This window comes from Monodelphis domestica, chromosome 7 (genome assembly GCF_027887165.1).
Source record: "Monodelphis domestica isolate mMonDom1 chromosome 7, mMonDom1.pri, whole genome shotgun sequence".
NCBI lineage: Eukaryota > Metazoa > Chordata > Mammalia > Didelphimorphia > Didelphidae > Monodelphis > Monodelphis domestica.
Window position 1 is genome coordinate 127,204,076 of NC_077233.1, and position 13,246 is coordinate 127,217,321.

Sequence of the window (13,246 nt, forward strand, 5' to 3'; positions counted from 1 at the left end):
CATAATATTGTGTTATAAGATATATACATGGATGCTCTCAGAATAATGTGGAAGGTGAGCAGAACCAGGAGAACATTGTACACATCAACAACAATATTGTATGATGATCAACTGTGAATGACGTAGCAATTCTCAGCAATACACTGATCCAAGACAATTAGGAAAGGAAAATTGGGGAAGGAAGAGAATTTGGAACTTAAAAAATTTTAAATAATCTTAAAAATTGTTTTTACTAACAATTGGGAAAAAATAAAATATTAAATTAAAAAAAAAAGATAGAATAGATATGACTCCCATTTGACAAATAAGAAAACTTAGGCTGAGATATTGAGTGATGCTGAAGGTCATGTAGTAAAGGGACAAAACCAGCCCTTGAAAGCAGGTCCTTTGACCTCCAGCTAAATGTTCTCCTCATAACATCACTGTGACTCACTCCTACGAAACACTAGATACAGATTGGGGCCCAAATCCTTTCCTCCTGGAGAGGACTTCTTATTGAAGTAGGAGGCACTTTGAAGAGTGTTAGATGTATCTGATCCCATATAGAGAGTGGACAGTGAGAGATTTTTCAGGGAACTCATTCTGAATCCATCTAAATGAATTATTATCTAACCCACAATTCTCTTTCTTTTCCTTAAGAATAGCACATTACTTTGTCAAATGTTTTTATAAAATCTAGGCAAATAGCTCTGTACACCTTTGGTAACTTGTGGAAAAAAAGAAATTAGCCTGCTATAATCTATTCCTTATGAAGCCAAACTGGGCTATCTGGGTTCTCCTTGTCCTTGATTAGATGTTAATTCGCCATATCTTTAATAATGTATTCTGGAATTGTGCCAAGAATCCAATTCAAATTAACTGCTGAATAGTTTGCATATGATTCTGTTGTCTTCCATTTTTTTTTGCTAATCAGTGTACCATGTGCCTTTTTCTTGTCCTGTAGCCCCTCTTCTATTCTATATCAATTTTCAAATGTCATTGACAGTGGCTAAGCAAATATATCTGCCATTTTATTTTCAGGACTCATGAATACAGTTCAGTTGAGCTAGTTGACTTGAATATATCATGGAGGGACTAGATGATCTCTTGCCATCTCCTTAATTATCTTGAGTATCAACTACCAACTAACCTTTTTGTTTTAGTCCTAAAGATGTTCTCTCAGGCAGAGAAAATAGAAGCAAAATTAAGGTTTGAGAAGCCCTGTCTTCTATTTCTTCACAATTATTAACATCCTATTTATTTTGAGCTGTGTTCCTATTCCCTCTTTGATCTTCAACAAAGAAACCCTTTGAGTGAGTTTAGCATTTCCCATCACTCAGTTTATTCAGAACTTTCTCACTGCAGACAGTATTCTTACTGTAGTATACCATTCCTTTTGTATATATCCTTTATTACCCACCCTTGTTTCCACCATTTGTATACATCTTTGATGAGTTCATTGTACACCTGCATTAGATTTTTCAGACAACTACTCTTTTCTGCCCCATTTGAATAGCTCTTTTAGTATCTTCAGAATTTTTTTCCTGAAAGTTTTACGTCTCTTCTGGACTGACTTTCCCCTACAGAATCTTAATCCAAAGGTACCTCTTTATTTTTCCTCTGAATATTTTATCCCTGGACTTGTCCCAGGCCCCATGATAGCACTGTATCAGCCATGGGATAGTTGGTGCTATATTTTTATGTAGATAAAACCCCTATTATTCCTCCTTACTTCCAATCTTTGAAGGACTTAAAACAGGTAGGAATAAAATTATTATGGCTGAACTAGAATTTCATCAATCTATTATGGTCCATGGATTAAAGATGGATTGTGTTCTAAAGAAACAGTGTAGCATCTCTCTCATCCTGAAGGAGAAACTCTGGAAAGAGACAAGATGTGTTTGGGAATTTAGAAATAAGCCAAGATGTTGTGTAATTCAAATGAAGAGCAAAAAAGGAGGAGGGACTGCTTGCTATCTCCATAGCCTCTGCCATTCACTATCATGATCAGAAGGCTAAAATGTTGCTTAAACAGCCTGTGGCTCAGATGAGAGAAAACGCCTGCTCCCCTTAGCTCAGGATGAAGGTGATGCTCTCTTTCTTTCTCTGTCTCTGTCTCTTCTCTGGGCCTCAGGGAATGTGAGTTTCTTTTCCAAAGCTTATCTTATCTTTAAAATATAATGATTTCTATACAATTAATGTGAATGCTTAAAAAAAAAGGGAAAGCAGGCAAGATGATAGGATGGAAGAGTTGAAGGGGATTTAATTTAGTCTAATCTATATATATAGACATGAATGTCCTCTTAAAAAAAAGTTTGACCAACTATAGCTGTTTCTGTGTATTTAGTTAGCTGTGAATAGGGAGCCACAAAGAGAAAGGGGAAAGTGAAGGCAATGGATCCAGACAGAAAGGGACAGAGAGCATATTTCTGTGAATTGTCAGGATTTCACATTAGTTGGGGCTTCTGAGCTATAAAAGAAATTCTTATTAATTATATTGGTTTTGGCAACTTATAACAATTTGTAAACTTTCCAAAGTGGGAAGGAGAAATAGATCTGGTCCTTTTCCCCTAGTGAAAGATAGGCTAAAAAATAACTTTTGTCTTTTGGTAATGGGTTGCCTTCTCCATTATTCCCTCCATGCCTGCTCACAGTTCCTGTCTACCAGTGGAGCTGATAGAAGCCACAAGACAACAGATCACATCCGGATAAAGGAGAATGGCTGGAAAGGAATAGTGATACCCTCATACCAAAGGTAGGAGTCAGATAAAAAGGTAGGAGATTCCTAATCCTCTCTTTTGCAATAGTTCAAAAGGGGATTGCTTTGCCTCATTCAATTATCCCTTACAGATATATTGTTATAAGAATTATGAATGAATCCTTGGTGTTGAAATGGTAGTCACCAGAAAATGAGCTATAACTATTCCTTTGCTAACTAGATTTGGATGTGATTTCTTTTTCTGTTCTTTACATGTCCTTAATGCTTATTTAGCTCGATGCTTTCTAGGGAAGTGAAAATCCCAAATAGAGGTAGAAATAAGTCCCATGCAGATCTTTCTAGGAACTCAAAAATTATTGATTTAATATCGAGATACTTTAAAGATTGAGGTCAATTCATAAGGGCCCAGAGTTGCTATTCTGAGACATGGATTGCATGTGTTAAGAAGGTCTAAGAAAGGAATAAAAAAATGAAATTTATAGACAGACCACTAAAACGAATTTTAGATATTCTTAACATTGCTCCACTAAACATTTTCCTTTTACTGCTGCTAGCTATAACAAAATCTAGGCCAATTTCAGTTTTCTTTCTTTTTCCTTCTTTTTCACAAATATAGAAGTGCCAATAAAGAGTGAAACTTTTTTTAGGCAGAGAAAAAGGAAAGTGGACAAGATGATAAAATGGAAGAATAGATAGGGACTTCATTTAAGCCTAATCTATATTCATTGACATGAATGTCCTCTTTAAAAACCCTGACAAGTGGTCATCCAGTCTTTGTTGGAAAACATCTGGTGAGAAGGAATACATTATTTATTGGGGAAGCAAATTTCCTTTTGAGATGGCTCTAGTTAGTATCAACTTCTCTGTGATTTAAATTCCTTATTACTAGTTCTGCCCTCTAAAGCCAAGTAGAACAAATCCAATATCTTTTCTACCATGAGAGCCTTCGAATACTTGAAGAATCAAATACGTGGAAGTCCACTAACCCAATAATTAGCTTTTAGGTAATTAATAATAGTTCATGTTTATGGAGTGCCTTAAGTGTAATAAAATTCTTTTTCTACAAAGGAAATTGACCTTCCTGATTATATTGGCATTCAAAAGATACCGAGACATCAAAAAACAGAATAGGGATTTGAATTAAGTGATTTGCTCCATTTTTAATTTGATTTTCCTAATGTTGACTAATATATGAATAAGACACTCAATCTCTCTACCCTGTACATCTTCGCTGGCTTTCTCCCATTTCTGGAATGCTCTACCTCCTCTCCTCTGATTACTGACCTCCCTGGCTTCCTTTAAATGCCAACTAAAATCGTACTTCGCATAGAAAGCCTTCTCTATCTCTTCTTAATTATTTCCCATTGATTCAATATATAACTTGCTTCCTATATATTTATTTGCATATTACCTCACCCATTAGATGCAAAGTTCCTTGAAGGGAAGGACTGTCTTTCGCCCCTTTTTGTATCCCAACACTTAGCACAGGGCTTGGCACATAGTAGGCACTTCATAAGTGTTTATTGGTTGATTAATACAGTTAATTGAAAAATATTTAGTATCATCAGGCAAGATTTTTCTTTCTGTGTGGAATTTTTTTGGTCTCATTTTTTGGACTAATCTTCATCAGGAGTGAAAAATTTTAAGAAGCTTAAAAGCAAATGAACTGATTAAAAGAAAACAAAAATCTAACAACAGAATCCAGGCTCTCAGATCTAACAATTTCTTTTCAACTTTCAAAGGCACCACCCTATTTCAGGGCAGTGCTAGAAGAAATAGTGGGAGGGAATGTTTCCTTGTTTAGTATTTATAAGAAGCTAGACACTTTTGTGGTCAGAACAGACAAAAATTGGGTTGCACCCAACATTATGAAGAATGGATAGTTTGTTTATTTTATTGTCAACATAATACAATTATACTAGAGGAATGGCAAGGGTTGGGAGACACAGGAATAATGAGCAGGGAGGGCCTGAGAATATCATTAAAACTTTTCCTTCCAATCTGATGAACTTGAATCCCCCCTAACCCCCCCCCCCCAACAACTTCTCTTATAAGCAAACACAAGCAAACTGGTTTTATATGAACAGATATCCTTTTTGGAAGTCCTTTCTAGCCTGAACTAGTTGGATACTACTTTCTTTGATATTTGCAAAATCTAACAGCAGACCGAAATGAGATTGTTGTGTTAAAGTTTTCCTGCTACTTTAAGAGAACTGAATTTAACTTTCAATGTAGCCTTTAGACTAGGGTTAGTGGACTTCCACGTATTTGATTCTTCAAGTATTCGAAGGCTCTCATGGTAGAAAAGATATTGGATTTGTTCTACTTGGCTTTAGAGGGCAGAACTAGTAATAAGGAATTTAAATCACAGAGAAGTTGATACTAACTAGAGCCATCTCAAAAGGAAATTTGCTTCCCCAATAAATAATGTATTCCTTCTCACCAGATGTTTTCCAACAAAGACTGGATGGCCACTTGTCAGGGTTTTTAAAGAGGACATTCATGTCAATGAATATAGATTAGGCTTAAATGAAGTCCCTATCTATTCTTCCATTTTATCATCTTGTCCACTTTCCTCTAAAATTTCCTAAAAATGGAGATTTGAACCCCAGACTTCAATCCCCAGAAGTCCTTGGCAGTTCCCAGAATTCCCTATAATATCACCTGAATTCCCACCTGGGCCGAGAACAAAATGGGTATTTAAACTGACTGTACTGCCTACTTGCCCTCTCTCTGCTTCTGCTTCTAGGCACACGCGGCTCTCTACACGCAGGCAAGATGTGAGTGGCTGTGAATGGGCTCTGTGCCCTAAGCATGTGCTTTCTTATTTTGTATTTTCTTTAATTCTTAATTCTAATAATCTTTAATAAACCTCTAAAAATATAATACTTTTTTAGTAGGGAAACCATGTGACACCTGTGACAGTGTTACCCCTTTAAGATGTGAAGTTCTTCCTTGAAGGAGTTAGAAGGACGGGCAGAATTTTTTGAGAAGGGGAGTGCCACAGTGAGATGTACACTTCAGCAAAATCCATTTGGGGAGATACAAGTCAGGAAAACCAATTAGAAAGCCATTGCAATGGCGAGGCAATAAATCATAAGGATCTGGACTAAGAAGATGGTTTTGTGAATAGAGAGAAAAGAGTTGGTTGTGAGAGCTCTTGTGGAGGCACAAATGACAAGATTTGGTGACTAATTAAATATACAGAGTGAGGTTTCCAAATTGGGAGACTAGAAGTCTGGGGGAGCCTTTGAGAGCAATAAAAGTTTGGTAGAGGGGACAGTATTTGGGGGAAAGATCACGATTCTCTTTTGGATGTGTTGAGTTTGAAATGGATATCTAAGAGAAATCCAGTTTGAAAAACCCATAAGCAGTTGGTGATAGGGCATCGGCGCACGAGAGAGACTAGGACTGATTCATAAACTGTCTTCAGATTATAATTAAGTCCATGAGAGTCGATGGAGACACCAAGAAAGAGAAGAAAGAAGAGGGCCCAGGACAGAGTCGTGGGGGACACCCAGAGTTAGGGATAGTGATAGAATGATGTCGTAAAGAAGACTGAACAGGAATATTAGACCGCTAAGGAGAGCATCGGCAGAGATGAGCATAATGGGACTCCAGAGAAGAGAGTCTAATCCAGCAAAGAAGTCAAGAAGCCCATCAGAGCTGACAATGAAGAAGCCGTGGGGATTTTCCCAGCCAAGATGGCTACTTGAAGGGGAGGCAGGCCACCCAGTTCCCCCATATCGACTTCAGCAAAATACTTCATTTCACACTAGACCAAATACTAATAAAGGCCTACAAGAGAAATTATAGTAAATGCATTTTTCCACCCCAGACTACACTAGAAGTCAGCCAGAATCCTGAAGACAACAGGCAAGAAAGCTACCAGTAAATCCGGTGCTAGTGCTGGCAAACAAGCCTAGGCTCTCCTTGTGGCCAGAGATTGCGGAAAGAGGGGGGAAATGGGAGTAGAACGTGTTTTTGCTCGTAACTGGGATACAGGAAAAGAGAATACCAATATGGCGGAGGGGAGACAGCATCATTTGGGCTTCAGTCATCTGACAGGTGCAAAGGAAGGTTTTCTCTTTTGAATAGCCAGTCCACCCAGGCTTTCTCTCTCCTTCTTGGGCTCAGGCTCCTTCTTAACGAGAGTGGGGTGAGGCAGTGGCTTGACCCCAGGGGCTATTCCAAAACTTGTTTTATTCTCAAACCCAAATCTCTACAGTCTCTTCAAAACTCTCCTCTATGGTGTTCTAGCTCATCTGATACCCCTGAACACTATCTCTTCGAGGCATAGTCACCCAGCTCCTGCAGTTCTTATTCTTATGTAGACACTTATGGGGACTTCTGTTATTACAGACAAATACCAGTCTACAGTGAACTATAGGCATATGTTAGCTATATATGTGTATGTATACATATACATGCATATATTTATATATACACACATGTATGTGTGTTGTATATGTGTATAATTATGGAACTATGTAATGGGGAGACTAGCTATTAAGAGTCCAAATCATAGAAGAAAGGGAACCTAAGTTTGATTCTACTACTTTCTACCTGTGTGATTTAAGGTACTTAATTTCTTTGGACCTCAGTTTCTTTATTTGAAAATTTTGGAGAATAGACTAGATGACCTCTAAAATTCATGTCAGCTCTAAGTGTTAGGAATACTTTGCTTTCTTGTTCCATTATTAGGCAGTAACAATATTGAGGCAGAAATAGATTGTGGCTTTAGCAAAATTCTAACCTTCCTATAGTCTTTCCTACAGCATCTCTTTCACTCTTGTATTGTTGGCCATACAACTCCATAAGTAATGAAGACTATACCTGTTTTTTGGAACTTTATCTATTTTTTTTAAACCCTTACCTTCTGTCTTGGAATCAATACTCTCTCTAGGCCTGACTCTCAATCCACTTGAGCTACCCAGCTGCCCCCAACTTTATCTATTTTTAACACTTCTTGTTGCTGATCCATTTCTAATGCATCTACTTTGCTTATAATATAATACTATAATGTGATTACTATAATGTGATATAGTAGAAAGAGCTGAGAATTTAGATAGGTTCACATCTCAGCTATCCTTTTGTTATATATATATATACTCAAGAGCAAGTCAATTCCTCTGTCTTGGCCTCAGTTTCCCATATGATAAAATAAAATAAAAGAATTAGACGATTAATGGTTCCTCATACCTCTAAATTCAATTATCAAATGGATACTTTGCCATTGCTACAGATATTTGCAAACTCTTTACGATCCTGAAGTTAGGGATCTTAGTCTTACCCAATACCTACATCCATCATGAGAGCTGTGAATGTGATTGAAATAACATGACAACAAAAATTTATAAGTTGAGAGGACTTTAGAAGCCGTCTCGACTTACCTAAACAACAACCTAAACAACAATTCTCTTTACACATACTGTATGAATGGTCATCCAGTCTTTGCTGAAAGACCTCCAGCAGATCTCACTTTCACCTAAGGTAGCCCATTCTACTTTTGGATCGCTCTAATGGTTAGGAAGTTTTAGTTTATATCAAACTGAAATTGCATCTTTACCTTTCTACTCCTAGTTCTGCCCTCTGGAGCCCAACAGAACACAACTGATTTATTTCCAAAGGACAACTCTTTAAGTGAGTCCCATCCCAAGACTTCTCTGTTCCAGGCAAAGTACCCACAGTTCTTTCATCATATCTTCATATGGCACAGTCTCAAGGTTCTTCCAGCCTGGTCATCATTTTCTCCACACTAATAAACTGGGTGATCTCCAGCTTATCAATGTACTTTCCAAGATGTAGCAGTTAGAATGGAACAAAATATTCCTGATGTAGTATTTCTGAACTCTGGGCTTCTCTTAATACAGCCAATAGAATCTCCAGATCTTTCATAAGCAGGTTGTTAGAAAGCCTCTGCTTTCTCTGTCTTGTACTTATGAAGCTGATCTTTAAAATTCATGTTCAAGACTTGAAATTTTATACTCAATTAATCATATCTCATTAGAATCAGATGAATGTTCTTGCTTGCTGAGACCTTTGAACATTCTGACTTTGATCCTGACAACTTTTTAGCTATGCCTCCTAGCCTTACACAATCTGTAAATCTCATAAGCTTGCCATTTAAGTCTTTATTTGTTATTATAGGGGCAACTCCCGGGGAGAAGAATCCAGCCATGTGCACTAACTGTCAACTAATTGCTCCAAATAAGACAAGAAAGTCAAGCAAATTGCCCCGAGGGCGAGGTAGGAGGCAACAAGTCAAATTATCACCACCAACTTCACCATCATACCCCTTCAAACCCTACTGGTGACAGTCCAGGACCCTGAGCTCAGGAACCTTGAGAGTAGCATTGCTTTCTTCCAGTGCCTTCATCCATCATCTTGGAAGCAGCCTCTGTGGGAGATGAGCTTACCCTCTGCCTTTGTAGGTGTCCCATCTACTAATGACCAGAAAAGGGAGTTTTTGGCACTGTCAAATACCATATAATGATATAATTTTATCAGTGAAAATTACATTAAAGAAGGGGCATCAAAATCTGCTTTGCTGTTACATCCATTATCATGGGAGTTTTCTATTTAATTAGAAGCTAAAGTTTTCCATATATGTTGTCTCCCCACAATTAGAATGTGAACTCTTTGGGGTTTTTTTTTCCCAAGTTTTGGAAATTTTTATTTAATAGACTGTGTGCTCTTTGGAAGCAGACTGTCTTACTTTTCTATTTGTATCCCCAGCAATTAGCACAATAGGATAGACTACAAACAAGCCTCTCAATTCTTCTGATACTTAGCTTCCTATTCAGTAAAATGGGATTAATAATAAACAGTATATTTCAAGTATTCCACAAACTATATTTTCATTATATTTACTATTTTTTGCTCTATCTTTCCCTTCTCCATCACTTCAAGTCTTGATTCTAATTAGCCTATATGATATGCTCTTAATGAAGCCATGCTGTGAAAGCTGAACTATTTGGTAAAGTATTGTAGCATTTTAAGTATTTATTATCGATTTTAAAAAAATGTAAAAAGCACTTGAAGTCCCAGCTAAAGTCTCACTTTCTACAAGAAACCTTTTCTGATTGTTCTTACTTCTAATACATTCTCTCAATTAATTATTTTCAACTATAGTTTATTTTTACATAGTTGATTACATTTTTATCTCCTCCATTATACTGTGAGGTCCTTGAGAGAAGGGATTCTATTTTATCTTTCTTTGTATTCCCACTGCTTAGCATAGTGCCTGGCATATAGTAGGCCCTTAATGAATGTTTATTGATTTACTGTTGATAAAGCTAGAAAACCATAAAAATGAATATTTTTAGCATACAATGAAGAACATAAAAGCAGGCTGCATATGGAACTATGAACTCTATTATAGTTTTTAATAAAATGAATATTTTTGAACATGGTAGTGGCAAAATTTCATTGTCCTGTGTGTTCATGCCCCCTTCTGAATTTCTTTCTGCTCTCTAGTGCATATTATTTAGATGTTTCATTGCCACTTCTTTTTTTCTGTTGGGTCCAAGCTAAATTTTTGACACATGCTGGCCAGTCATGTGGGCCTGGGAAAGTGACAACCTCAGACAACTTTCTATGACTGTAAGTTGCAGAGAAGTATTGGTAGAGGGAGCTTCCTCCTCTTCAAGTTCTTTGCACTAAGGAAATCAATGGTCATGCCCAGAGAAAAAGAAGTGATTATTATTACTACCCACCAATTTCTCATTGATCTTCCAATTTCCCTCATCCCTTAGAAACCCTCTCTTAAAATAAGTATAGATGAGGGCAGGTAGGTGGCTTAGTGGATAGAGAGCCAGGTCTAGAGATGGGAGATCCTAGGTTCAAATCTGGCCCAGACACTTCCTAGCTATGTGATCCTGGGCAAGTCACTTTTATAGTCTTTACCACTCTCCTGCCTTGAAAACAATACATAATATTGATTCTAAGATGGAAGGTAAGGGTTTTAGGAAAAAACATATATAGATAAAACAAATCCATACAGTGGCATGTCTGAAAATGTCTTGATTCTGTTCCTCTAGTCAATCATTTCTCTGCCAAGATGTGGGAAGTATGTTTCATTATTGATCATCTGGAATATAGTTAGTTATTGCATTGATGACAGCTTTTAAAAAATAATCACTATAGTAATTGTTCTCTTCATTCTGCTTTATTCTGCGTCTATTCACACAAATCTTCCCAGGTTTCTCTGATTCCATTTGTTATCTACTGTATTTTAAAACATCTTTCATCCCGTCACCCTAGCATCTTTTTAAATGTTGTTCTCCAGACTAGTTTGCCAAAGACAAGTCCATTGTGACCTCAGTTCTTGGGGCTATGGAAGGATGCAATGTTTCCACAGTGTGAATTCATGAAATCAGATTCAGAGCAGTGAGGGGTTTCAAAGGTGATCTATTTAATTTTAAGGTAGGCTTTTAGAATGATAGCACTGAAAGGGTCCACAGGACATCCAGCCCTTTGTCTTCAGACATTTTTCAAATGTGCCAACTTGCTGAGCCCTTCTGGTGGGATGTTAGCCAATCCACATAGCACTAACAAGTAGCCATGTGCCATAAGATCGTGGGATTAAAAGCTTCAAGTGACCTCAGAAATAAACTCTCATTTTCCAGGTGATGAAAATAAGATATGAAGAGATGGCATGACTAGCCTGAAGTCACACAGTTATAAACAATGAGAGACTGATTTAAAGACAGGATCTTTGATAGCAGACCCAATACTCTTTCCCAATACCCTGCACCCTCTTGGCAGGAAGGTCTATATTACTAATTTCTAGTTTATTTTATACAGATCATGTAGTTGTTTATTTTTATTTTAGGGCATTAAGAAAAACAATAACTTGTACAAGCTCTTTTGGGTTACACAGGATTCTTTGAGCAGAAAGTCAACTAATTCAATAAATGAAAGTTTTCCAGAGGTCAGTCTTCAAGAAGGTACTCAGAATGTCACAGGAAAAGTTAAGTGATTTAGACCTGGGTCTCAGGGAGGAATTATTATTGATGTCACATGAGTCTGTACTCATTGATCTGACTTGAGTAATGTATTTTAATCCTTTGAAACAATGTTTACTGGGCTTAAAAATATAGAAAACAGTATTATCTAAACTGCTGACTCATTCCCTCTATATTCTGGTTTGTTATCTGAACCAGGAACCCAGTTTATAAGTAAAAATAAATTATTCTGCAGGAACAGAATGTATGATCCTCAAACAAGTCCCTTGAAATTGGCAAACTCTTGCATTCTTTTCTTTTAGTAGGAAAATTTCCTTTCAAGAAAAAATGTAATGAAAATCCAAATCAATGCTATGATTAAAGGATATATTGAATTGTAATTTTCTTGAATAAGGTTTATTCTAAAATGTCTGTGTTTAAGGACAGATTCATGTTTTAAAAACTGTTCAGAAATTTACCCAAAATATAGAATCATGGCATTTAGATTTAGAGATCATTTAGGCCAACCACATCCTTTTATAGTTGAAGAAACTGAAGCCCAGATGAGAGTTTGAGTGATTTGTCTGGGATCACACAGTCATAAAGTAGCATAGTCAGATTTTGAATCTATGTCCTCTGACCTGCATTTCTCAAATTCGTCATTCTATTTTCTATCTCAATGCTTTTTCATAGTCTGTGTGCCATGCCTGGATCACATTCCTTTTTCACTTCTGCTGTTTTGAATCTTTAGCTTCTTTCAAGGCTTTACTTGGGAGCTACCTGCTCTGTGAAGCCATCTCTAATCCACCCTGGGGTTAGTGTTCTCTTTCTTTCTAAATATTTTTTTGCTCCTGATTTTAACTTTATATCCCCAGCTTCTAGCATAGTGCCTTGCACATAATACTTGGGTAATGACTGTTGAATTTATTAATTGGAATTATTCCTACCTGTAATTTATTCCTAAACTAGTGCTCTTTAATTATCTCCTTTAGAAACTTGGACCAGGGACTAGCTTTCTGACATTAAGTTTCTGTTGGCACATTTCCATGTTGGAATCAGTTTGTAAAATGTCCTCCTAAGGATTAAAATTATAGTGTTCAACAATCTCCTTGCTAATTAACTCTAGGTATGCTGCCTTGCCCTCTTTTCCCACCTTCCCCCAATTTAGCTCTTTTCTAATTGACTTCATATCCCTAAATTTCTTGAGGGGGAAAGCCAGTTCTCAATTGAGCTTCTCATTTAAGAGCAGGGGAGTAGGGATTCGTGACCTGTACCACAGTGCCTTGAGCCCTACAGTCACTATCTTTACAAGCTCTTGAGTCAGAAATAAGATTTCTAATTCTTATTAGTGTTCAATCAGATGTAAAAGTTCTATTCTAGATAACCATGTAGAAAGAAACCATGTGTCTTACTGGGAGAAATCCTGCCATCCAGCTGGACCTGTTTGTTCAGTGGTTAGCCCAGTTGTGGGGTGGTGGTGGTAAAGAATAGGGAAAGAAGAAATTAAGGGTTGTGAGAATGGTGAACTGCTCCCTTGTTCCACCACATATCTAACGACAAGGGCTTTTGTGTATTTTATTTTATGCATTTAAAAACATTA

At 37.0% G+C, this 13,246-nt stretch overlaps 1 protein-coding gene across 2 annotated transcripts in view; it reads left to right on the plus strand.

The window, feature by feature from the left end:
* The first annotated feature begins 1,990 nt into the window (after positions 1-1,990).
* The window catches only part of ERMP1 (endoplasmic reticulum metallopeptidase 1), a 61,128-nt gene continuing 49,872 nt past the window's right edge, over positions 1,991-13,246 (plus strand). Inside the window, exons 1-2 of one of the 2 annotated variants that reach the window (XM_007499548.3) lie at positions 1,991-2,065; positions 2,634-2,734. In XM_007499548.3, the coding sequence (XP_007499610.1) occupies positions 2,060-2,065; positions 2,634-2,734 (107 nt within the window). In that variant the 5' untranslated portion in view covers positions 1,991-2,059. Of the gene's footprint in view, positions 2,066-2,563; positions 2,735-13,246 lie in introns of those variants that run through there. The other variant, XM_056805447.1, reaches the window with a different exon arrangement.